Source organism: Equus przewalskii, chromosome 28 (assembly GCF_037783145.1).
Source record: "Equus przewalskii isolate Varuska chromosome 28, EquPr2, whole genome shotgun sequence".
NCBI classification, from domain to species: domain Eukaryota; kingdom Metazoa; phylum Chordata; class Mammalia; order Perissodactyla; family Equidae; genus Equus; species Equus przewalskii.
Window position 1 is genome coordinate 13,907,442 of NC_091858.1, and position 27,673 is coordinate 13,935,114.

At 34.5% G+C, this 27,673-nt stretch overlaps 1 protein-coding gene across 1 annotated transcript in view; it reads right to left on the bottom strand.

The window, feature by feature from the left end:
* The window catches only part of TNKS (tankyrase), a 202,131-nt gene that overhangs the window by 43,090 nt on the left and 131,368 nt on the right, over window positions 1-27,673 (bottom strand). Inside the window, exons 6-13 of the mRNA XM_070598134.1 lie at window positions 26,592-26,686; window positions 25,058-25,124; window positions 24,578-24,764; window positions 20,260-20,381; window positions 18,755-18,846; window positions 18,584-18,662; window positions 5,754-5,925; window positions 338-417 (exon numbers count right to left, since the gene is read on the bottom strand). Coding sequence (XP_070454235.1) covers window positions 338-417; window positions 5,754-5,925; window positions 18,584-18,662; window positions 18,755-18,846; window positions 20,260-20,381; window positions 24,578-24,764; window positions 25,058-25,124; window positions 26,592-26,686 — 894 coding nt within the window. The remainder of the gene's footprint in view (window positions 1-337; window positions 418-5,753; window positions 5,926-18,583; window positions 18,663-18,754; window positions 18,847-20,259; window positions 20,382-24,577; window positions 24,765-25,057; window positions 25,125-26,591; window positions 26,687-27,673) is intronic.

Genomic DNA, 27,673 nt, shown 5'->3' on the forward strand with positions numbered 1-27,673 from the left:
AAAGTTCAAGAAATACTTTTTCAAACTTTATTGCACTATTACCTGGGCTTGAACCAGCTTAAAAATTTATGAATGTGGACAAAAATAACACCTTAATTAATGTAAGTGGAAATAAAAGAGCTTTCATGTAACGAGAAGATAAGTGACAAAACAGTGGTTTAATGGATATAAAGCAAGTGCTAGGAAACTCTTCGTGGTTAAAGATCTCTCATTTGTGGATCTACTCTGCTCATCCCTTTTATTGTTTGGATTTGAGTAGTTTCACTTACAAGCTTAAAATGAATTGGTTAGCAAAGCTTCAACAGTGCTACCCAGGACGCTGAAAGCACTGACCTACCTTCACAGTTTCTAAGTCTCCAGCTTTCGATGCCTCTAAGAGTCGATAGTCAACATCAGAAGTGCGTATAGGTGTACTTTCTGCATAAAAGAAAGAGTACCGTTAGTTTCTAAGGAATAGTTAAGGAGGGAAAATTATTTGGTGAATGGAAAGAGTGAGATCAAGGGGTCAGAAATTTCTGAGATCTAATATAAGGTTTTTTCCAAATCTTTTTCAGATAAGAAATAAGTAGTCTCTTACTTCAATCTATATCCATCTCATCCTAAGCCAAATTTAAATAAATCCAAAGACATACAAATCTTTCTCCATCCCTACTACTCTATCCTTCTAATTTTCTGGTCAAAACTTGGCAAAGGGAAATGAAGAAACACAGAACCATGAGATCAAGAACACCTTTATGATACACTGGCCTTGCAAAGTGCTGTTGCAAAGCCTTGCCATAGATTTTATTATGCAAACCTAGGGAAGCCACTCATCTTTCAGTACTTAACGTTTAGCCTTTCTTTTTGGTCTCCATTTCCTCACTATGAAACAGAAATACTACTCCTGAAATCAGTGATCTTACAAAATATAATCAGTGTACAAAACAGGCCTATTAAATACAGAAATTTGTTTAACTCACATTTATTGAATGGCTTCAGGGAAATGTAATTTAAAATGTCTATATAATTGGGAGATGTGATACAAATGCTAAATAGAATATAATTAAATCAAGCCGTCAACATCTAGAAGTATGAGACTAACAAATGAGGTATTTTGATTAATCCAATATAAACAAAGCAAAAATTCATTACATATTGGCCCAAATAAAAGGGTTTTTAAGGAAAACAGTGCATAATCTATCACTCAAAGTTTGTCCATGGACATTAAATATGGCTTTTATACTGCACATGTGTGCACACTCACATAACACCAAGGGACCCGAGTCCAGGGGACCTGGATTTATACTGGGCTCCACTAACTGTGACTACGGACATATCACTTAGTTTAGCTTTTGTACCTATAAAGTGAGTGTTGGCTGCCCTTAAATTCTCTTTCGGATTTACGATTGCATTATCTTATAATCAGAGATACCAAAGGGGAAGATCAAGTGATGCTATAAACGAGTTTTAGATTTCAAAAGAAACATTTTGGCTCTTTCTATCCAAAGTGCTTCATTCAGGAGAGTGGCTTTTACAAATTAAGTCATGAAAACTCTTCAATGGAACATACTGTACTTATTTAGTCACAATAACACTTAGCAGATAAAATGCTAAGATTAAATGGAGGGAAAAAAGAGTTATCTCATATAATGAAGTACACATTTCTGAAATGTCAACAATTATTTTTCTTTAAAAAGGAGCTTATTACATTCATTAGTTTGTGGAATTGTTGAGAAAAGGAACCAGGCCCTGTTCATCTTTTCACATAGAGAACATGCAGAAAGTATTTGCTGAATTGACTTCCAGGCTATTTTATAATATTGGGGTCAGTGTGTATTGCAAATCATAGTTCTTTCTTCAGCTGCCCTTATTCTGTTCTCTCATGTCTCATTTGCCTCCATTCTAATTGCACATGACATTGCGGCATTATAGGTGAGAAAGTCTGTGTGTACATTCTGTCTCTATGATAGTCATTCTGGCAGTTGGTAAAACTCACCGGGACATCCTTTGGATATCTATAAGTAATAGTCTTAGTTATCATTTCAACAAAATTAAATGACAATTGTTTTTGTATATAGAGTTAGAACTTTAGATATTTTCAGATTCTAGCATCTGAGGGATACTTAACATGGCTGAATTTCTTAATTTTAAGAACTGTCTGAAATTGGCACATCTTTTTTGGTGTAGACTAACTTGCAAGGGGTATAATTTTATAACCAAGCAAAAATTTTTATGCAAATACAAGAATGCTTCTGAGAACTATGAGAAATTCTTAGTCCTAGCCAAAGAGTAGAAAGTAAAGAAGTTATTTAAAGATATTGATTAATTACTATTCAAATTATAGAGCTCTGCATCCATTATAAATTCTGAACAGGCTTAGAACAGATTCATTTTTACAAACAATGTGAACAAAGTATTAGCTGAAAGAATATATACACAGCCCAGGAACTTTGTACAAAGAGATGCACAATTTAAAGAAGTGATATAAAAATGAATTTAAAAATGGAATATAGGCAAAAGAAGAGTAGCTGATATGCAAAGAACTATATTAGTAAAATCCATTATAAGCACACTGGCTTTTGCAGAGTATGAAATTAAAGATCTCACTAAGGTCAAAGGCTGGAGATGAACTTCTAATTTTTTCTCCAACTCTATTCTGGCCCACTAGAATTTGAAAAAAAAAAAAAAAAGGAAAGAAACGTAAAGTTTCAAAGGCTGGAAGGCTATTTGCTATTTTTAAAAAAATCTCCTGTAGACTGACCATTTAGTTAGTATCAGACTACCGGACTGGCAATAGGTCTTAGAGGCTTATTTCAATGTTTAATTTAGCTATCATAAACCCCCTAATCCTCACCTCTGTAAATGATTAGGTAACAGTAATGCAACTAACTATACTGGAATATACAATCAGAAGAATTCGGGTCAAGATCTAGCCTAAAAGTGCTATTCAAAAGAACTGTCTGTGATGCTGGACATATTCTTTATCTATGCTAATACAGTAATCACTAGCCATGTGTGGCTACTGAGTACTTGAAATGTGGCTAGTACAACTGAGGAACAGATTTTTCAAGTTTATTTAATTTTAATTAATTTAAATTTAGCTACATGTAGCTGGTGGCTATCACATTGGACAGAGCAGGCACAGAGAAAGCAGGTCTACACAAAAAAGTCAAATCTTCTGAAAAAAGGTTTTAAAATGCTAGTTTATAAAAAGCTACTTATCTTATTTTCTTTACTCTGACATTAATTTTGAAAGTGCAGGTTTCTAAAAATGGATCGCAAATCCGGTATTAACAGGTGTATTTAAATGAATCTATACAATGTTACCCAGGACAGAGCCACCAGAAACTTACTATATAGCCTCTATGACTTATCTTTCTTTCAGGAGTCATTACACATATAAAACTGGAATTGGATTAGCAAATGTAGGTATAATTGCAAAGCTGAGCTAGCACATGGTTCACAGACTACAGACACACAAGTTTCTCATGGAAATATTAGTTTAAAAAATTATATCCTAGGGCCAGTCCTGGTGGCCAAGTGGTTAAGTTTGGCACACTCCACTTTGGCGGCCTGGGATTGGTTCCAGGTGTGGACCTACACCACTTGTCTGTCAGTGGCCATGCTGTGGCAGCAGCTCACATACAAAAAGAGGAAGACTGGCAACAGATGTTAGCTGAGGGCAAATCTTCCTCAGCAAAAAAGAAAAAACAATTACATTCTCTTCTAAACAAGAAACAATTCCCATTTTAAAAAACCTTTTGAAGGGCAAGACTTTACCATATAATTCTGTTATTTGTATTATCTATCCAGATCAATAAAAAACATGAAGAATTAAACTAAAAAGTTCTGGCATGTACCAAATTAAGCATTTAATTATCTACATAATGCTTTATCTTACATATCAATTTTTAAGAAGTATCAAAACAATTGGAGAAAAATATTTCATTTGTGATTCAACATTTAATTTTATCTTTTACCAGGAGTCACATATTGTAACTGTATTTATTTAGAAGACAATTTTAAAAGCATTAATAGGTCTAATCTGCTTAATTTATTCAATCCTTTCCTCCCCATTTTGTCAATTACTTCTAAAAATCATGCACAGTATTATTACAAATTTTGATGTAATAGATGTATGTTTGCCTGATTTATCATTACAGTTTACAGAAACTAACTTAAAATTCAGTACTAAATGGTTCTTACTAAAAAGTATAAGACAAAAATTAAGAATGTTTTAACAAAAATCACACTTTTCAGGAATTATTAGAATTTACTAAGAAGGCAGAAATATTTCCTAGTCAGAGTGATTATCTTCTTTAAGCAAATGTACTATTGCTCTGAAACAAGCAGTTAAATGAAGCCATGTTTTTCATAGGTCAAGCTTGAAATCCTATAGTAGGAAATTTCATTCCTTGAGACAGAATCTTACTCATTTTGATAGTGAAGATGCCCTAGACAGGTCTGTCTTCAGCTGTCTAAAGATCACCATCTAAGATCACTATCTAAGAATGAAGTAGCATGAGGAAAATAAATCCTCACCAATAGCTTTCACAATGTAGCACAGTTACTCTTATGAGGCTGGTTAGCTCTGATTCAGCTCTAACAACACCTGTCATGAGCTCTGTAAGTTGAGTAACGTCCCCTATTTCAGTGTAATGTTATTGGGCTGTACTCTGGGGGCCCTTCAGAAATTTATGTGGTCAATTTTTGTTTCCTAGTGTAGACATGCCCAAGCTATTACCATTATAATAATAATAAATTATTTTATTGTAACTTACTGTCATTTTCCCTTTATATTACAGTTAGGTAATTCAATACAGATTTTTTTGGAAGTTATCTGTATAGTTACGTCATATTATCTATGAATTTCATTTCTGGACGGTAAAGGGGATGTTGTAAAATATTCATCGTTAAAAGTGGGCCCTGTGCCTGATGGAGTAAAGAACTATTGGACTACAGGTAGGAAAAAGAACTAGAACTTCTGATTCCTAGTCTGTAGCCTTCTCCGTTTTACTCTTCTGGTTTATGTCGTTCTATAGAAGATATAATCCAGAGACAAAATTAAAGGAATGAGAAAGAAGAGCCAGTTATATTAAATTTCTTTTGTATCTAGTTCATCATTTTTAAGTAGGTAGACTATGTTATTTCCTCTAAATTTTGGGCTTCAGAAACCACTGTCTATTGTCATATCTGTTTCACGTTTGGCCTCCCTCAATAAACTAAACAGTTAAAGTATCTAACACTGTATTAGGTGGGCACTGGGCACTGTAACACTCAGCAAGGTTTTATAATTATATTGAAACCAGGCAAAGACAAGATAATTTCATAATAGTGCAATGAAGTTAAGAATTACAAAAACCAGGTCAGAATATAACACAGGTAAGAATAATTAATTAAGGATCATTACCATATGAATATTTGTAATTTTCTCTATTTGATAGATTGTAGAGCTACCATAATTCCACACTGCTTAACAGACTTTTAAGTAACCTTTGATCCTAAGACCCATGAGTCAAGTTTTCAATTTAAAACTAAAAAATTTTAAAGAGAGTATTTGCCTCCTTCTTACTATGACACCTACGTCATCCCACCAAAAAAAGGCTGATGAACAGGGCTACAGGCTAAACTGCAAGCAAGGAAAGGCAAGAAAATATTCAGGCAAACAACATTCCAAAGAGTTACTTAAAACAAGTGGCATAAAGTTTGTCTGTGTATATCGGTGGACACGGAAGAGACGGACTAGAATGCAGTATTCATCTCTTTTAACTCACCGCTCAGAATCTGCTGCACTGCTTCGTTTCCCATCTGCGCTGCTGTAAAGCCTTGTAAGGAGATGATGGAGGGGTCTGAGCCGTAACTCAGCAGGAGGCGGCAGGTCTGCAGGTGACCTGCTAGGGCAGCTCTGTGCAAAGCAGTCTGACCAAGAGTGTCCAGCGCGTTCATCTGAAAAATCATTAGGTGGGCACAGGGAATTGACCATCTATTTTTGTTCCCTTTTACACCCTAGCAAACATATTCTTATGAAAAAAATCAATTGTCAAAGCTTTTTGAAAAATGCCAAAGACTTCATTATTAAATTCTGCTTCCTGGTTCTGAAGAACTATCACCTACTTAGTTACCTTTCTCTGACTACCTTATTGAAAATTACACATACCTAAGCCTTCCCTGAATGACCATCCTTCTGTCCATCCTCCACTCCCTGCCACTCCCATGACAACTAGAACGTAAGGCTTCTGAGGGCTGGGCTCTTGTCTGATATCCACTGCCTGCCACATCGAAGACGCACATTAAATACTTTTGGATGAATGGGTTTTACCAAACTCATTCTCAGACTATAAAGACAACAGGATACGTAAGCAAAGATAGTCAAAGTAGCTAATTATGTTTCCTTTCTAATTTTAGTAAATAATTATGATAATATGTCCTAAGTGAATTAACAACACATTTCACCAAAAAAATGATTCAAAGACTCAAATGTTCCATTTTGAAAACTTTGAAGAGTTATGGAGGAAGAAGAATAATTTAGCTAGTTTTAAGACAAAGACAATGTTAAACTTTGGGATCACGTTCATAATTTGATCAAATCTTACTGGTCCTAACCTGTTTTCCAAGATGCCCAGTAAATATCTCTACTGCACTCAGATCAAAGTCCATGTTCACTGTACACGCTGCTTCTTTCAGAGAAGCCCTTCTTTCTGCCCCTCTGGATTATGAGATACAGTGCAAGTCTCACCTTTTACAAGTCTCCCTTGATTACCAAAAGTCTCAATGCTTCCTTCTTTCCTGAATACCTGTGTCACTTTAGCACTTTCTTAGAAATTATGACATTGGGGTAGTTTTTGTTTACCAAGTAAAACTAAGGTTATTGAGAATATGGACTGCATTCTATAGGTTTTCTGGGTCCTCTAGGAAGCTCCTATTAACGATACATAGAAAATTTTCAAATATATGCTGGCTGGTTATTCAAAACATTTGTGCACACCTACAGATACAAGCTCAAGAAAAGAAAGCATTTAAGACAAACATCTCCCCATCTCCAGTCTTTCTTCACAATGAGCAAGGCTCAGGCAAGGGTTCATCTAAACTCTCAATGGTGTCTCACAAAAGTCACCATGAAATACCTACATATTTAATTATAACACATTTGCTATCAGAAAAATGGTTTTTTATACACAGACAACATAAAAGCACAGTCATTAGCATGTATTGATGGAAAACACAAGCTGCCAAACTAAACTTCTTGAATTCTTCTATGAATATTTCTTTCTTACTTCTTCACCATAAGAGAAAAACCTACAATTGAGAACATTCTAATTATTAACATTTTTCTGAAAATTGGGTAAGAAATCCACTATGTTATTCAATTATAGTGACGGAAATCCTGACCCGTTAAATCATGGGAATATGGTTTGAGAATTACTACTCTAAAATATAGATCTTACCAAGTTATTCCTCGGCGCAAACTTAGTGACTTTTCAAAGCCTTCAAATAAACCTGAGTCCCTCAGCATGTCATTCAAGACCATCCATAATTTACTTTTGCACCACCTTAATTTCTACTATATTTTTTCATCACAATCTAATAGGCCTGCTATGCTCCAGCTTTATTAGATTACACTGGAGCCCCATTTTATGAAGGTGTTAGTTTCTAAGGTCAAGATTATCCTTGAAAACACTTTAGCAATGCAACAGTAGAGGCAGATGTAAAGTTTCTCAGTAAATCCAATATCAGCCAGTTTTACCCCTAGTGTCTGAGCAGATCAACTGAACAGCACATAACGTATATACAGTATCTTTAAACAATAAAAACACGCTATGTGTAAGAAGAGGTTCTCTCTATAAATATGCATGATGGAACTGAGTGCAATTTAGAAAACAGCAGATTCACTTCCTCCTTCTCTCATTCATTCTCGGCACACACTCAGGGACTAAATACTACTGAGTAAAAATCACCCCTCCCTAAGATTATGTAAATTAATATTTCTTGTTCCTCTCCCCGTCTCTGTTTTGGAAGAGGTGGTCCTGAGTGCAATTCTGCTGTACACTCTGCATTCTCATTTCTTGGCTGTGCTACTCTCTCTGCTTCCCATTCTTTCCCTCTGGTATGTACCTGTCAAAATTAGAACTAAGTTGTTTGCCACCTAAGAAGTCTCACGAGGAAGGGATGCAACTAACATTTACTAAGTGCTCACGTTATTACGCTCTGTGCTAGACGCTATTTGTAAATCGTAAGCTATTTAAAAGCAATGACCATGACTGAATCTTAAATGTAACTCTTCCTTCTACTCCCCCCCAAGAAAAGACAATGTCTAGGACATAGCTGGAGCTTCATAAATGTCTGCTGAAGGAATAAAAATAGGAATAATACATAAATGGCTATTAGAATTAATTTATAAAAGAAACTTTTATGTTTAGCTGAAAAAAACTCCAACTATTTGATGAGGACTGATTGACAAGCCTAGAAAGATAAAAACTTGATCACAGACTGAAGCTTTATGTCCTCATCCCTACATATATAAGCTTTTACTCATTCCTACAGGTAGTATCATATTCTAGTATTTCAGAAAGCCAAACTTTCTTAGATAAAGCACAAGACAGACCAATGTAACACAAAATTCTTTGCTTTAGTAAATGTATATATTTTTATTATGAAAGTGTAATTCTTCCCTCAAACTCTAAACAGTATCACAAACATGAAAGAACATCTGTGGACTGCTTTATCAGACAATAAAGCTGAAGTACTACAAGAAGTCATAGAAAAGTATCAGTGAGTATTGTAATAGAAGCATTCATTCCATGGAAATAAGCAGAATAACAAAACTAGAACAGCTTGGTGATACTCTGCACAACCCACTTGGAAAGAAAACAATGGATAGCAGGGAAAATATTAGACATTCTATAAGGGGTTTTGTGAGGAAGGATTATTCCCCACTAGAGGCCAATGTCATAAATTTCTCAGATGCCCCAATCTTAGGACCCAGGCTTCCCTCTAAGGTCAAAAGCTGACTGTGGCAGCTTCATGCATCAACTCCATATAATCCCGTCCAAGGCCAAAAAGGAGTTTCGTACGTCTACTTTAAAAGAGAAGAAAGTGTTTCCCAGGGGACTTCTCCTGATGGCTGGGACCCGAAATGTTTCCTGAATCTATGCCTCCATCAGTCACTAGCAAAAGAGAATGAGGCGACCAGAGCTGTTTCAGACCCTCCTCCCTTGAACTTCCACACCTGAACAAAACAGAGTCCTATAGAAGGAGCTGGCAAGCCACGATCTGTGGGTCAGTTCCAACCACCTGACTGTTCTTGTACAGCCTGCAAGCTAAGAATGGCTTTTACAGTTTTTGATTACATTTAAATGGCTATATAAGTACCTACGTAAAATCCTCGATTTTGTCTCTTGGTCCACAGAACCTAAAATATTTACTATCTGGACTTTTAAGAAAACGTTTGCTGACCCCTGTTACAAAGCAAGGAAGAAAGGGAAAAATGATTACTGGATGGGAAATCAACTATCTGTTTGAGTCATTATAGATCTTTAAATTGATTCCAAAAAAAAAAAAAAAAATTAACGTCCTTATTTTCCTCTTGCATTTAACTTTATCAACACCCTTAATGTTTTTCTTTATCATTCATGGAATACAATCAGGGGTCTCTAAAAAGTGGTCAACCTAACTTTCTCCTCCGTATATTCTGAGGTGGTTCAAGGTACAGATGTGCAAAATGTGAAGCCTTCCAAAGTAAGTGATAGATTTGTTTGCAGAGGGCAGGAGTAACTATTTTATGAGTACAGCTCAATCCCCATCCCCTGGTTTTTTTATGGGTCATATGGCAGGATTTGTACTGCTGCTCTAATTCAGTTTCACAGTGAAGAAGGGTGATATTTTCGAGCTACTGTAATTTTATTTTATTGTGATCCCAGAGAACTACACGGAACTCCAATTATTTAAAGGAGGTTTCTCATAAGTTTGGATTTATTACTCTAACCTCTACTATTCTATAAGTTACATAAATGGGAAATGACAGTAATTCACTCTACTGATGGAAAACCTGAGCACATTATCTACAAAATCAATACTGGAAGCACTGAAAAAAAAAATGGGCCAACTGAAGTACAGAATATAGTCCATGAGCTGGAAGATCTCCAAGACAACACTGTTTTTTGTCCTGTTGGTTTTGATAGTTATGACTCACATGGACAATTCTTGACTCGGGCAAAAAATTAAGCCTTCACAACATTTAAAATATTCTTTATATATAAAAATCAAGCTCTAAAAAAAGCAAAGAAACAAACCAAAAGATAAGGTGTGGTATTATACACATAATTGTCTGAATGGTCATTCAAGTTGAACTAATCAAATAAATGCGACTGACACTCACAAGTTCTTCTTTTAAGAACTTTTAAATTAATACCTATATGTATATATGTGCTCCTGTCCATAAATTGTATTTTCAACCTAAAAAATATATTTGACGGATTTACTTTATATACATCAGCATTAATTTATTCTTCATACTTTAAAGAGATACAACTTTAATTCTTAATACATATTATTTGGAATCACTAACATACATACTTGCTGCAGAAATTTGGGAGTGTTAGATCAACTTTCCTGATCAAGTCTTTTTTAGACCCAGTTCTCCCCTAATTTCCTCTATCACACTTTCCACAAGGATATGATAGAGGACGTCATCAAATACGCTTACCATTCAGCATTAAAGAGACTATTTTCACTAAAGTACACAAACCGCCTCAAATAAGAAAAATGCTACATTTAACATGTTACACTTCAACTGTGGTAATTAAAGAGTCAGGACTGGCTTGAGATATCTATTTAGAAGGGTGACAACAACAGACGTCTGGCAGTTTTAAAGACAAAACATATTCTCCTTTTTTCTTCTATCTAGAGTTAACAACCTGAGGTATGTATCTTTATTTCTATTTGAGTAGTAATAATGATTTTTCCTAAGAGGATAATTAGATAAAATGATAAAAAAACACAATGGCATTTGCCCTGAAATGTGTAGCACATAAAATTATGATTCAAACATGCCAAAATAATTCTGGAAACCAGCAAGTAGACCATAAGGGGAAGGGTTGAGGAGAATCTTTCAAAATTCTAATCAGTGCAAACACCGCAGTCTCAACCAGCTAGCGATGCGGCTGCATTCATCTTTCGCCTAAGCTTAAAGCTATCATTGCTCCACATACTCATTTGGTGATTAATCACGAACCGTTCTGTGACATTTCTGAACTTAGGGATTTATTGCTTCACGTTATAATTCTACTTTAACTGCGAACATGTGTATGTCTCAAACTAAACGTGATGTCAAGTAACCTGAGAGTTGAAAACAGCGTCTGTATTCCTTCAGCTAGAATGACAATGTATTTTTTTGCTCAAATCAAAACACTTTGAAAGTGAAAGCAAACAATGAAAAAAAAAAAACAGGCATTAATAAATCAACAATAGAGGGACAAAAGATAGGGACCTGAACCAGGTCTGTGTCCTGGTAGACAGAGGCTAACCTAGGGAACAGGTGAACAGGCATACTGTCACCTTTTCAGCTTGAAGGTAAGAAACATCATCTTGATACCATCTCTCTTTACAAAAATCTTAAAAAGCTGCTTTTGTTCAATACTGCTAAATGATTATACCAGCTATTACACACATAGGTTGAATCTATATTTCTGTAATTGGTTTCCTAAGAGAAGGTAGTTTCGTAGGAACTATCTGTCTTCCTGAGGCAGGATTCTGTTCGTCACCTACCTAATCAAAGGGTTCCAATGGCTCTCCAAGTATTATGAGAACAAAATCTAAACTCTCCAATTGAGATTGCCAGGGTCTTGCTCCAACTTATCTTTTCAGATTTTCATTATTCCCCTTTTCTGTACCAACTTACTGACTAATCATAACTTCTGACTAACAAACTCCTTTGCTTTCCTGATTGAGTCATTACTTAAAATACATTCTTTGTATTTTTCCTATTTTTAAAAATCTAATTCCTGGACACTACTAACTGAAATTGTACTTTCTCAATGAAATTTCTCCAATCTCTCCCCGAGTACGCCACCGTCAATGGAAGTAATTGTTCTCCCCTCCGAATAGCAGTCTACCTGTACTTCTCTTATATATACCACTTTCCAATTTGTGTAACAGATACTCAAGTAGACTGTGTCAGATAAGACTATTATTAGATATTAAGTCCCTTAAGAATAGATTAAATTCCAACTTCTTACATACCCCATAGTACTAAGTCCAATGCCTTGTACAAGTGGGTGTTTGAAAATGGTTGGCAAATGAATGGCTCACAAGGACAACAAATTAGTAAATTCTGGTGATAAAGAATACTGTTTTCAACATATTATGCTGTATACTGAACAAACATTAGAGACTATTAAAATATTCTCTAGCCAAAAACCACACATTCTCCTTTCCCCAGAAATTTGGGGAAAAAAAAGGTAAATGTCAGCACTGAGAGAATTAATATTGAAAATAACTTTATCTGTAATAAAAGTATAATTTCATTTGATTCTAAAGTTTTTAACAGATATTTACAGGCCATTGATATGCATGGTGGGATACACATAGTTAATGCATCTCCTGTGAGGAATGAAACAGACAAAATGAACACAAATTTAATTCTTAACTAGAATTCTGATAAAGTAATGAATATTTTACTTTAAAAGGCTTTTTATTCCTTTACTGCGATGTGAACCCACTACAGAGTTGAGAATTTGTCTAAGATGTTAAATTTTAATATAATTTGAGAGACACGAAACTAATGTTGACAGACATGAAACTAGATTAACTGAACTTGAGTGTATTATTATTTGCAAACGTTCAAAATTCATGTGAAATTAAAAAAAAATCACTCAGCTTCTCTGAAAAGAGGTACACAGAAATATTATAACAGTATATATTTTCTTTGCCTTATTAAAGGGTCACTTGTCTTCTCACATGCCCTAACTGTCTGAGAAATAACTGCCTGAGCACAGCTGGTTAGACGAGAGCATGCCAATCCAGTGGCCGTGCTGAAGAAACTGATGTCTTGTTCATATCCTCCCTTTCTCATCCCTGAGACCTGGGAGACGGGAGCTGCAGGTGGTATATTTCTAAGCCAAAGACACATAAAGTAGGGGCTGCAGAGACCATATTTAGACCAAAGAGAAGTAAAACTGAAAAATATAGTTTATAAAAAGAAGAACGAAGCAGATGAACAAAGATCGACAGTGAAAAGAAACCCATGCGACCTCAGAGAGAGAGAGAGAGAGAATGGCAGCCAGGGTACCCAACGGTTTCCCAACTCCTGTTCTCATCTTGTGAATCTCAGCCAGGACTCCTGGAGATTATTTCCGTGGGATAACCATACGGTTATCTCACAAAAGTAACAAGCATACATTTATATAGATATTAAATAGATTTCGATTTCTGCTTAATCCAGTTTCAGGTGATCTGTTACTGGTAACTAAATGTCCCTGAGATACTGGCACCTTTGGACTTTATGTGACATGATCGAACTTCGGATATTATTTGAACTATAAAACATACTGTGGATGTACAGCTTGAGAAGTACTTTAACACCTTTGGGCTGATAGAATCTGCTTATCAATCCACTTCTAGAAGAGCATTAATAAAATCTTTGTAATGAGCTAACACATTTCCCCAAAGTGAGCAAAGACTTTTGATCACTTCTCAATGTGAGAAATAAGCCCATTTAATGCCAATTACTAGTGACACAATTTCTTCTTATATTCACTATAAATAAATCTGCCAAATTAACACATATGAACAATCAAAAGAAATTTCTTCGTGTTCCACACACTGAACAGATGCTAAGACAAAACAGTTCTTTTATGTATTAAAAAAAACACACCTCAAAGTTAAACTTTTTGTTTTTAGGTATTAATAATACCATTTGCAACTGGGGCTTAAGTTCTCCTTAATAAGGATAGCAGACAAAGCAGTAGTAATTGCATGCAGAATGCCAGGGTAGACTAACAACAATAAAGAAAAAAACTGCCACATGAAGGATAAAATCTTCATGTCTCTCCTGTTTAGGCTTTACAGTAATCTTGCAAAGCAGGGGGTTGGTAGAGATAATTATTAACTTTTTTAAGATACAGAAATTTACTCCTACAAAAATGGATTTCTCAAATGAGTGAGTTGATTCTCCCATTTTCTTATAACCCTCCTTTCCTCACTAGCCATTTGTTTTCTACCCTTTTCCTGAATATTGCCTGCTTACTTCTCCAGATCCATATCCATCCTCCACCCTGCTCTGTGTCCTAGGAAAATCACTTGTATGGATCACATCAATGGACTCTTTTAGGTCTTTAATTTTTTGTTGGATGTGGCCAATGGGAGGCACTGACAGGAGACTGATGGGAAGTAGGAGAATGAGGAGTATGGGTAAGATATACCCTCTATCAAAGGCCACAGGGGTTGCCAGGTGGCTTTCTCCACATAGCCACCCTCTCCTGGTTCCAGTGACCTCTCCCATTCCTTGTCCCTTCAGGCCCAGGGATGGTAACATCTCCCCACTTGCTGCTAGTACTACCTCATCCCTTGTTGATTTCTTTAAACCATACCCTCGTCTTTGTATATAACTCCTTTGTTAAGCTTTCCTCAAATCACCCACTTTGAGTGTACTGTTTATTGCCAAGACCTTAACTAATACAATTCTCTACCTCTACATCTTTGGAATACTTCCTTCAAAAGTTTACAAAGCCCTTATATGAAAATTGCCAAATCAAATGACATTGTCTACCTTGATTTCTCTTTTCAGCACTGATCTCCTGTTCCTTCTTCATATTCCTATTGCACTTCCCAATAGATCTTTCTAATTACAAACTCTAACATTCTAGTGCTATATTTCCTATCACTAGTTTTATCTACATGTCCATCTATCATATCACCTCCAAGTACAAAATCATTATCAAGGCATAGGAAATCAGTGTTTCTCTCTAGCTTTCTTAATTCCATTAATTGTACCACCACTTTCTAAGTCCATTCTAACATCCAACTCATTTCCAAATAATATAATTATTCCTTCATAAGTGGATTAATTATTTCTCTTCCTTCTTTATTACTAATGCCACTAAATTGCTTCAGGATTAGTTTCAAGTTTGGTAATTGCATTAACTTCCAAACTGGTATTTCCCACAATATCAGCACACAGTCTTGATCATTTTGCATCTCAATATTTGTTGAGTTAGTAGATCAAAAAAATTATAAAGTGATTAGCTATATAAGCTTATATAAAAGCTATATAGCTTATACATAACCTATATAAGTCTTATATAAAAATTTAGATTAAGGGAAATACCTAGTATATAAGTTTGAAAAGACAAACATGGAAAAAAAACACAGTGTTCATACTAGTAATCAAAGTATTGTTTGTGTGCCAGGTACCATATACATACATAAACTCATTTAATTCTTACAAAAAAAAGAAAAAAACTTGTAGAGAAGGTATTAATATCCACATATCACCAATGAGCCAACTGAGGTTCAGGAAAATTAAGTCCAAGGTTACAAACCTAGAAAGTGGAGGATTCTAAACTGGGAAGCACGCCTGTCTATGTTCTATACACAACATGCATGTAGACCTGGACTTTGCATTTATCACCAAGCTTTGAGCAAAAGAATGTTCTCGCTTACATAAATATTACTAAACTCCAGCTGTCTAAGTAAGACAAATTAGTTAACAGTATTAGATCTGCTGACCAGATTCTCTGCCTTTTCTGATTTAATAGTCTTAGTTTGAGACCTGGACTCATCATGAGGCGCAGAAGGCACCAGGATGGTGGAAGCAGTGTAAGACAGTTGAATCCGAATTCAATGGTGTGCTGTTTGTTCAGACGTTCTTTTAGAATCAAATGAAAACCATGAGTTGTGCGGAAATCAAACGAAAGCCACGAGTTCCCCAGAAAGAACACTAAGCGAGCAAACATTGGGCAACAGTAGCTAAGTTGGGTTTATACAGTGGGTCTTTACTAAGGCATTAGTCACCAGATAAACAGCCCTGAGGGAGAGCAGGCAGCCCTGGAACCAGGGAGTGAGTGAATGGGAGGATGGCAACTGGAGTCTACTACTAACCACAATCCTGATTAAGTATGATTTTTTTTTTCTGTTTTAAAGTGACTTACAGCAGGAGTTCTCAATTTACTTGAACCTAGGGAAAGACTAGGAAGAATCCACTAGTCTAAAAGTCACTCTCCATCATTGGCAGGGTGTTTAAGATTATACACGCCCCAGTGATGAATTGAGACATTCCTGATGAGAATGTGCGGTGAACATGATGGGCAGAGAAAGACTGAGAACCACAGAGCTGGAGTAATGTTGACTAAGACAGGTTATGTTCTTCTTCACTGAAACTTCATGAAACAAAATGACTCATGGGAGATGACAAACAGATATTTTCCCAAACTGAAGAGCATTATTCATGGTTTTTCAAGAACATTATAAATGCCATAAGATATTATTAAAAATAGGTCAATGATAAACATTAGGTGTTCTTAAGTATAGCAGAAAGCCCACTCAGCTTAGCACTTTCCACTTGACTGAGCAATAAGACATTACTTATATAACAATGCAGTAGTTGTACCCTCAAAATAGGCAATAAATCTATAGAACTCTGTTCCCTTTCATTCCAGCTCATTCTGCTTTTTTAATTAAAAATACTTATTACCCTTTTAAAGCAAGGATACCTAAATTTTGGGATCACGCACCTAATGAGTAAAAAAATGTTTTGAGAATCCGCTCAATATACATATGCATTCATTTGTAACTTATAAACAAGCAGCATCATACTATTACATAATAAATACATATAAAACTTACACAAAAAGAGAAATTACAAAGGATGGGAAAGAGATGAAACAAAATTTAAAAAATATTTTAATTACTAATGGTACAAAATCTCTTTTAGCTCAATTACAAAAACTTTTAAAAATCTTATAAAAAATAGTGATGTAGATTTGAGGGTCTGATTCTAAGCAAGCTCATTTTCAATAATTGGTCCCATTGGCCGCATTAGATAAAAAGATTTCATACAGATATGTATGTAGTTACTGGAAAAAGTGCCCTGTTAATAATGTCTACACTAAATGACAGTGCTTATATTTAATGTAACTTACTAATTATGCTAGGGTTTTAATTGCAATTCTGCTAGTAAAATTGCATCTTTCTGATGTTCTTGCAAACTTATGAGAAGGTGTTACATTAACACTTTTAATAGGTTCAAAAACCACTTAAACACAAATTCAGAAAGACTCAAACAGGTTAAAAGATTGTTGTCAAGTGTCTTAATTATGTAGAAATGACAACTGGGTGATATATTTACATCATCTTTTGGCAACAAAAATGAAACAGTGGACATATTCTAAAAATCGATTTTCAAAATGTCCTCTCCATTTTTTAAAGTTTCTTTAAAGAATGCAGTTACTTTCTCATTCATTCTAGAATATGTAACTTTAAGGGTGTGATTATGTTTCTTTTTTTAAAAAAGTATCTACATACAAGTAATAGTCATTTGTCATCATAGAACTATCAGCAAATTTTGAACTGTCTAATTTTCATAAAAGAAAAAATAAAGCACAAGAAATTAAGACAATTCCTGAAAATACTAATTCATGAAATAGTCAATCTCTTTATGCTATAAGATTGCCATGGTCACTCCCTCTGATTATCAACAATGGTATTTATAAAGGTTAATAGGATAATATCCATATATCTACTCATTTGGACACATGCAAAGTACAATATGTCAAAACCTGCTGAAAGAGAACAGATGAGAAACACTTGGGCCCTGACATGACTCAGACAGGCTGACACATTGACCTAATGAGGGTGTAAGCAACCATCTGTGTATTAAATATTAGTAGATCTTAATTTCTTTATTCGTAAAGAAATCACTATTTTAAAAGATTAAAATTCCAGTACTTTTTCCTGCACTCAATGGCTCATCTTGTATGTTCCATAGAGTGTCTGCACCCTTCTTGGAGACGACTGTTTTAACATACACACTCTTGAGGATTTAAAAATTTGCCAGTACAAGTCACCTCTGAAAAACAACCAGTTTCCTTCCTTCCTCCCTCAAGCGATTCAGAGTTTCAGATAATGCCATTCAGATAATGCCAATAAAAATGATTGTTAAAAATTTCACGTTTCTTTAGTGTCAAAGTTATTTGAGAAATTATCATTATCAGTTTGAAGGAATACAAATATTCTTTAAAATAAGTAGTGATATTTTGACTATCATTTTCATAAATTATTTTCTGATAAACCATCATTGACCTTGACTCTCAAAATAGATCAATCCCAGGACAAATGTAAAGCAATGTAAAGTTGAAACATATTTCAAATGGTAAGACTGTAGCTACATTTTATATTTTATAGAAGAATGACAGTTAAGTACACAGGCAATTATTTTTATTAGTAACAAGATTTAAATCAGCTTTAAAGGAGAACTGATGAATTCAAATACATGTTAACAGTCCTTTATAAAATTAATTTCTTCAGGAAAATCAGAGAGAAAAGTAACAGTCTTGAGAGCGGCTCGCTACTCAATGCCAAGTTTGGCCTTTACTGCAGGTGTGCGTCTTACCTTTGCTCCATGCTTATGCAGCACTTCCATGACATCATTGTGAGCTCTTTCTGCTGCCACATGCAGGGGAGTCATGAAACTGTGGAGAGGAGAAAAGGTAAAGGTAATCTCCCAACTTTTATTGCATTTTCCCTTTAAGAATTGAACAATAACTTCTGCAATTACACTTACTCTTTATTTTTTTCATTAACATTTGCTCCTTTTCTAAGTAACAATTCTGTCACTTGTTTTCGTTTGGGGTGCAGAGAGGCCACAGCACAGTGCTGTAAAGTAAACGAAACTAAGTTAATAAAATAAACTTCTACTTAAAAGTAGATTTCTGAACTAAATACCATCTGCTGTTTAGAACACTGTTATCTCAAAATATATATTTTAGACTACAGAGATGATCAAAATTCCTCCTAAATACATTGGAAGTACAAAACACAAGCCTTTAAACCAAGGTGAAATTATCCTCTTGGTTAAGCATTAAGACAGACTTCTTTTCTTTTCCTTGAGCCAAGAAATAATTATCCACTATGTTTATTTATTTGAAGGTATCAGAATACTGCCTCTCCAAAGCTACAAAAACCTGTAACTGAAGTTTCAACTCAATCCTTCAGTAGGCTGCCAGCCACATAAGTCAGTATTTGTCAAACTCTCCCCAGGGGTACACCTAGCATCAAAGGAGAATAAGTCTCCACGTCCAGGAACAGGCAAGAATGTAACAGATGCGTAAGAGCTCAGAGAGAGAAGTATTCTCAGAAATTTTATGTTTATATTAAAATTAAAAAAATGAAAAACTACTTCTTAATGAATAGAATGAATATTCCAAAAAAGCAGGTCAGGTTTATTCTGTGGCTTTGAGTGAATGCTGTGCAGCTGGAATGTATCTGAACCCCAGTGTGAGAGCCATATATTTAAGTGTACATACAATTGACCCATTTCGATTTGGTGACTCTTTTAATGTTGTTTTCAGCAGATATTGACGACAGTTTGACCTTTCTGTGCCAGACAGATGTGAGAGTGTTAACTGAAGCACATTTAGAGTCTCTGATCGAGGCATCACATATGCTTCAATTCTGAATTCAGGAGGAATCTAACCAGCCCTACGTCTGAAACTCAGTGTGGTCAATGACAAGAAAAACAAACTAATCTTTCTGGAAGTACACTAGAAGAAAAAATACGAACAGTTTTAAAAACAACTTGTATAGTCTGAACAAAAAAAATCATAATCTTACCATTCTTCTATAATGATTGTAATAACGTAATGAATGCATTCTTTGAAGACAATTGCTCAAAAGGATGATACAAATATTTTTGAAAACATTTTAATCTTCTACAGAAAACAACTCTAGTATTTATCTAGCAGCCACAGGAAAAAGAAGATTCTATAGAGAAAAATCACATCTTGTATTCTATGAAAGCCCTGGCCCCAAAGGTAGATTTGTTATAATATGGTTGGGGAAAGACAAAGGTAAAAATAATACCCAAATAAAGGTTGAACAAATGTCTATTCTCTCACCCATAAAAGCAATCATCTCCCAAACCAAATTTAGAAATCACTGCAACCAATATTAAAATGCAAATTTCCAGCGCTTCAGATACTAAAGTTACTTTAAGGTTTCTGAAATGAAAATCATATTTTGTGCTTATACTACTGTTATCCAAGGCATGGATTAACAATAAAATCTTACCAGGGCAGTTTCATGAGACTGTGGCTGTTTGAAATTAATGATTTCCAAAGCAAGTGTTTTTTTAACTTTGGCTAGGTCTGCTTCTCTGGCTGCTTGTAGTAAAGAATGACCTTTAAACTCATCTGTTAATGAAATAATGGTTGACATAAAAAAGATTTAAAATATTTAATAATCATTAGCAATGATTATAAAGAAAATTATTAATTTTAAATATTCCTCTATTTTAGCAACAGCAGCAACATGATGATATGATAATAAAGGTGCAAAGAATGAGCATGTAGGTTAATAAAAAATTTTGACAAATGTATGCTCTGAAATAAGATTGTTTTATACTTTTAAGAGTTCATAGAGATATACACACGGAGATACTCAATCCAGCAAAGTTTTAAAAAAAGCAACCTAAATGTCTACCAAATGGAAACCAGTTAAATAATCTGTGAACACTTATACACTTTAGAATACTTTATAGCCCTTAAACAAAAAAGATAGATCTATATATACTGACATGAAAGTATATGTTATTAAATGAAAATTCAAGCAGCAGAAGAGGAAGCATAGGTTGATCCAATTTGTTACTACTACTATTGCCACCACAACTAAATATAAGTAATGGTTAAAAAAGACATTTAGAGACATACTCATCAAAATACTAATAGTGATTATATCTTGACACAGAGGAGGGAAGAAGTGAATTATGGGGTAAGTGCCAGAGTTTGAAAATTTTTCAAAGAACTATTTGTTATTTGCATAAGCAAGTAAGAGAGTTTTTAAAAAGGTATTTCCAAATCAATTGCATAAATACAAATCCAATACTCTTATTTATTAAAAACATATAATCTTAGTTTCTATGTTACAAATTTAGTTTGTATTTTGATATAACCAATTATTAACAAAAAGTTGAAAATTGTTCTAAAAAGATGCAAATGATGTGTGACCTACTATACTATGTACCAATTCCAGGCCCACTCACATTCAGGCCTTTGTACCTGCCTCCTACTGAATTCCTTCCCTTTTCCTCTCTCTCCTTACCTTCGAGGGTCCCATCTCACTCCCTTCTCTCCCTCAAAAGACAGAGAGAAACACACAGAGACACATATGTGCACATACACACATGCTTTTTTCACTCATTGTTCAAGGTCTCAGTTTAGATACTTCGGATAAGCCTTCCTGATGTTCCCCATTACTGGGTTAGGGATCCTTCTTATGAAGTCACCCACACTTGCATTTAGCCTTATATCACAGGCTATGGCACACTGTCTTACTTGCTATGGCAGCCCCATCACCTAGCACAGTATTTGGCATATAGTAGGTACTTGTATAGTAGGTATTTGTTGCATGAATGGGGAATATTTATAAAATAAGTCATGGCAGGTTCAGGACAAAAACCATTTTTCTGTAACCTCTTGTTTAGTGGTACTTTATCAGTGCTAAATTCCTCAAAGTTTAGGACTTTGAAATTTCAGAAACCTCAAATCAAGGTCAAAATGAAATGAAAGTAAGCCAGTATTTTGAAATAACAAAATTACATATTTTCATTTTAATGATAAAATTAGGGATAAAAGAAGTGAGAGAATGATAAACTGCCAGATGGGAGGAGCAGGATCCTGGCAACTGCAAAAGAAGGTGATGCACCGAGAACAGATTTCAAGCAAAAAGTACTGCTTTGCTTGGGTCATCAGTCTAGAGAAATTTAAACTGAATTCAAATCATATTGGTCTTTTCTCTGATGACAAGTGTGTCATGATTATTAAAATGATAAAAGCAATTTTAAGTTCAGGAAAGGTGGCTCATAAGAAAATTAAATGGGGAAATTTATGAAAAACATAATAAGACTGTGGTATGAAGGAAATAAAGAAATGATGACAACAATGCAATTAAACAGCATAATATTTTCTCAAAGAACAAGAAGTAAAATACTCTTTACCTTTGCTCTTTAGCAAAAAAGTAAAGATTTCTGTCCAAATTGATTTTCAAATTTAAAATATTTTACTGACAAATACTCAAGATTAAAAAAACAAACCAGAAGATAGAAAATCTATCAACTAAATAATTGTCCTTCTAAATGCAAAAGTTATATAAAGATTTATTTTTAAAACTTCAAAGAAGCTAAGTAGTTACAAAGAAAGTGGTAAGACTGCAAATTACTCAAACTTACCCTGAAAACTTAATATTTATAAAATGCCTTAAACGTTTCTCTTTCTAAAAGCATTTTGAAATAAGAATGAAAGCTAATTTAAGTATTTTCAGCTCCAATACGTGCAGTACCCAAACTACCTTGTTTGTTTGGCTTCATGAAAACAACAAATTAAAAGAAGATAAGAAAGAGCAGAAAAAAATGTGCGTAATGAAAACGCTATTACCCTGGGTAGGATCAAAATATTGTTTTTCTTTGTTTCCTGAATAATTTTCTAAAAAGCATTCTGTAACCGTGAACGCCTAGACTAAAGCGGTGGACATGACGATGAGACTGCAGTTAGAGAAGTGACAACTTGGTTAAATCCTTTTCTTCAGATAATTCCTTGCTAGAATCTTATTTAAAAAAATAAAGGAGATACTGACAAGGTTGAAAAGTACTCTAATTAGGGAACTTCTTCCTTTACAAAACTATACAAATTTAGGTTAAATCTTAATGTTTACATTGGAATCAGACAGATGAGCAAAACACAATGTAAAAACTCATTAATACTCAAGCTTTGCCAAACAATTATAAGGAAAATACAGTCAAATGGTAACACGGGGACAAAGCTGAGCCCAGGGTATAAAACTACAAAAGAAGGAAATTAGAAAAAGATAAAAAAATAAGTTTTGAGTTAAGTTAAAGTCAATCCAATAACTTGCTGAGCACACAGTATGCACAATGCACTGGGCTAAATTGGGATTAGGTAGATATATAGGCCCAAACAAACGCCACCGACACATTTATTAGGTAACAAGGCATTGTGCAGGTGCTAAGAAGACAGAAAAATAAAACCAAAGGTCTTTCTAAGAATTTGAATTTCACTGGGAAGACAGAACACACACAGAGAAAAATGAACTACATAATGCAAGATAACATATGGCAAGAGTCGTATGAGTGGGAGAGAGAATAAATGCACTTCTACAAGGATTCATTGCTAAGACATCTGCCCAGTTATAATCTGGTTTGTGCTGGCCTGTTATCTAGTGGATGTCATCTGTTCCAGTACCAAAATAAATTTAAATTTCCTCTTAAGATCAAAATTGCAAGGAATTCTTCCTGTTTTAACATAAACTAGTTTAAAATCTGTTTAAACTTAAATGACGTTAGTATCACTTTGACTATGCCTTTTTCTAAAGTTATCATTTAAAGATTTTCTCAGGCATTTAAATTCAGTTATCGGACTCTCAATCCTAGATGTAAAGACTCTTAAAATAGGATCAGTGAAAAATTAGGTAGGTAACATCTACTTTAATTTAAACCTGAAATGCCCACATGCAGAATTAAATATATCTCAGTATTTGATATGACAACTAAATGTAAAGTTGGCATCCTGAATGAGATCCTGGAACAGAAAAAGGACTTCAGGTAAAAACTAAGGCAATCTGAATAGAGTACGGCCTTTAGTTAATAATGTATCAATATTGGTTCATTAATTGTGACAAATGTCCATACTAATGTAAGATATTAATAGTAGGAGAAACTGGGAATGGGGTATATGAGAAGTCTCTGTCCTACCTTTGTAACTATTGTGTAAATCTAAAACTATTCTAAAACAAAAAGTTTATTTTAAAAACATGCATATATATATATATATATATATGTATCTGTATTTGAGAAGATTACTTCCACCAAACCATAATTTGGGCAAGTGAGTACACTTGGGCCCTAAGACACACAAGAAATAAAAATATGATTATGCAACCTTGCAGGGATTGGGAAACAGTAGGCGCTCAATAATGTCAGATATTATCTACTATTACCAACAGCACAAGAAGAAATCTCCGTGAGCTCAGAGATTTTTTTCTGGTTTGCATACTGCTATATTTCCAGTGCCTGGCACACAGCAGGTATTCAATAAATGGTTATTGATTGACTCATCCTCATTAGCTTTTAAAAAAAGGAAACAGTACATAATTAGAATTAGGCTTAAATAAACACAAAATGCATATAGTGTATATAGATTCTGTGGGATTCATGAAGAAAAGTAGATGATCAGAAATAAGGATCATAAACCATCGTACATGTAAGATTAGAAGGACATTATCTAAGTTAGGCAAAATGGCAGCCCTAAGAACTAAACAAAAGTGAGACATTCCAATCTACAACAAGCAGTAGTGATTTTGGGATATAAACACGTACAAGTCAGTCTCTCCCGGAGCTCAGGCGTTGGAGCCATATCCACAGCACTTTTGCCATGGCAGTTGACTAATGTAGGATCGGCACCATGGCTAAGTAACAAAGAGCAGACTTCTACACGATTCTTGGAAGCAGCCTCATGGAGTGGAGTAAACTGCCAGAGATCCATGGCATTAACACAAGCTCCATGCTAAATTGAGAAAAAAAGTTTTAGGTTAGTAAGCATTTCGCTGGATTAAATAAAACTCAGAAGACATTTATTTCACTGTAAACTTCAGTTACAACTCTTTGAAATGTCAATAAGTGTTTTAATTTCAGCTTTTAAAAACAGCTTAAACTGTTTCAAAATTTTTAAGGCAACAGAAGTATTTTTAAAAACTATTTTATTCTCTTATAAATCTTACTGGCCCAAAAAAAAACCCAGGAAAACTCATGACAAGTGCAAAAGAAGCAATGATGTTCAATATCTTTAATTTCTCTTACCTTTAGTAGCAGTTCTGTAACTTCATAATGTCCATACGAACATGCATTATGAAGAGGTACAAGTCCACTAAATGAAAAAAGGCAAATTAAAATACTGAAATTTCAAACAACTTGTGGCCATTTCTATGCCAAAAAGTGTTAAGAAACAAAAATCTAAAACATCCCAGTACAATTTTAATAAAAAATATTTAAAAGTATTTAATAAAAGGATATGTAGCATAACTAAAGTTCAACCTTTTATATTTATCTTGCGTTTTGTGTATATAATCCTTAAATATAATGATAAAAACACAAGTTAGAAAAACATTTAGGTGAAAGGAAGAAATACGTACTATTGACAATTGCATGCTTTATTATTTATAGAAAATACATGTTGATAGTGAAGTGAAATATTCCTACCATTTTATTTCACTTTCATGGTAACTTCCAGCACAAGAGTTAAGTATCCAAACTGTTACAACTTGCATATCAAAGTATCATTCTACAAGACCCCCTCTTTTTGTGGTGTCCTTCTCTTGATGACTCACCTATTGTACACCCATCTGTTTTCAGACATGCACAAGGAAACAAAGATGTGCAAGAACATCAGGCATGTGTGCCCCTGTGCTACTGGGACACATTCACACATGGCACAAAACCTGGCGCAGGCAAGAGAGAAACACAGCACCGAAAAGAGCAGATTTGAAATGATTCCTCTCCTGAGAATTGCCTCAAGTACAGAGCTCTTTCTTCGTTTCTACGTTTTCTGACATGGAGAGGGGGCAAAGTGAAAGAAACCCTCCTCCAGGGCTTCTCTTCTTCACACTGCCAATCACCAGAGTGCATATGAATCTGCCTCACTTGGGTAGTAAGGTCAATTATCTTTGAGGTCTTAAGGTGGGATACTGACAAATGTTAGCCATCACATAGGAAAGCAGACCTGACTCATATGTCCCTAGAGACTAGACAGGAAACTGGTACCAAGTTTTCCAAAATTCAGCTATTCATAAAATAAATGACAACTGCTTTCTTGTTCTCAGCCAACCTCCTCCCATATCAACCTTCAAAAGGACCTTTTAGGTTTTCTCAGTTTAGATATCCAAGATTTCATCAGGAAAAAAACCCAAATTAGATTATTGTATACTTATGATTTTGGTTATTAATAAGAGATGATCCTTTCATATCTGAAGACTATGATAGCTATGTTACTGGATTATCAGAATTTTCAACTTCTCTATCTTTCTGAAATGCAACTGAAAAGGTGAGAAATAAGAATTGTAATTGAGAGAAACATTTTAACCTCAAATAACAGAACTGTAATAAAATTAAACTAATTTAGGAAATTATTATGAGAAGAATCCTTAATAAGTAGAAACATGAACATGAAGTCAAATCAAAGTTGTGAACATTCTTAAAATGCTACACAGGCTGTAAAGATATGGGATACACGACTTTCGTTGTCTAGTGCTCAAAAACCTTAGTGAATCAGATGTTGAAAATAAAGCATAATAACCCATGAGCAAAACCATCCAAGGGAAGAAAGCAATACGCCTACCCTTTGTCTTTAGCATGAACATCAGCACCATGCTGCAGAAGAAGCTGAACTATCCGAACTCTGTTGTAGCCTGCGGCCAGGTGTAAAGGAGTAGACTAGAAAAGAGAAAAACACGCCCCCTTCTTCAGGTAAACAATTCTTGCTTTACCATTTAATCAGTATTTATTTAGGTTTAAACACAATGAATGTTAACATACACAGAAAATAATGAGTTGAAATGCCAAAAATTCACATTACATACTTGGATGAGAGACAATTCGCTCACCTCAGGAGTAAATTCTAACTTCAGTGCCATCCACCTATTTCTCCTGTGTTTTTCAAGGCCTTCAGTCATCCAGTCCTACCCTACCCACTCTAAATTATTTCTTACTTCTTTCCATAATGAACCACTCTCACAGTTCTGAGAAGACATGTCAGGGCTCATATTTCTCATAACTGAAAACAGTTTTCCTATCCTACTTAAGTCCTGATTACCTTTCAAGTTCTAACTTTAATCCCAATTCTATCACAAAGCCTGACCTAAAGAGCTAGCTCTCAAAATTTCTCTTTAATAGGAAAGATTGAAAAGCATCTCTAAAGAATATTTGAAGAAACTTTAGTGGAAACAAAAAGGACAATGGACCATATTCATTCCATGTGGCTGCTAGCAATGAGTCAAAACTAATTTCCTACACTGGATACAATGACATATGCCAAGATAGTATTTAACTCTTCTATTCTATGCACTACATATGCAGTACAAATACAAGAGAAAATACAGTTTCTTCCCAACTAATTTCTGCCACATTTTAATTTCAACTAAGTTATTAAAAGGCTCTTTGGTCAAATTTAATATGGTAATTAAAATAATCAAACTTCTCACCTTTTTTTAAAAAATCAGAAATAACTATTTTAATTACAAGCTTCTCTGCAACCATAGCAATTTTTCCACCTTTGCTCATTTACTTAAAGTTAACTACTATAACAGCTTTTCACACAGGGTCTAATATACTTTAATGCACTCTCATTTTTCCTGTCTTCTATTTGGGCTTTGAGATTTAATAAGATTTCAATTTATTTTCTTTACATACTCCAAATGTCAA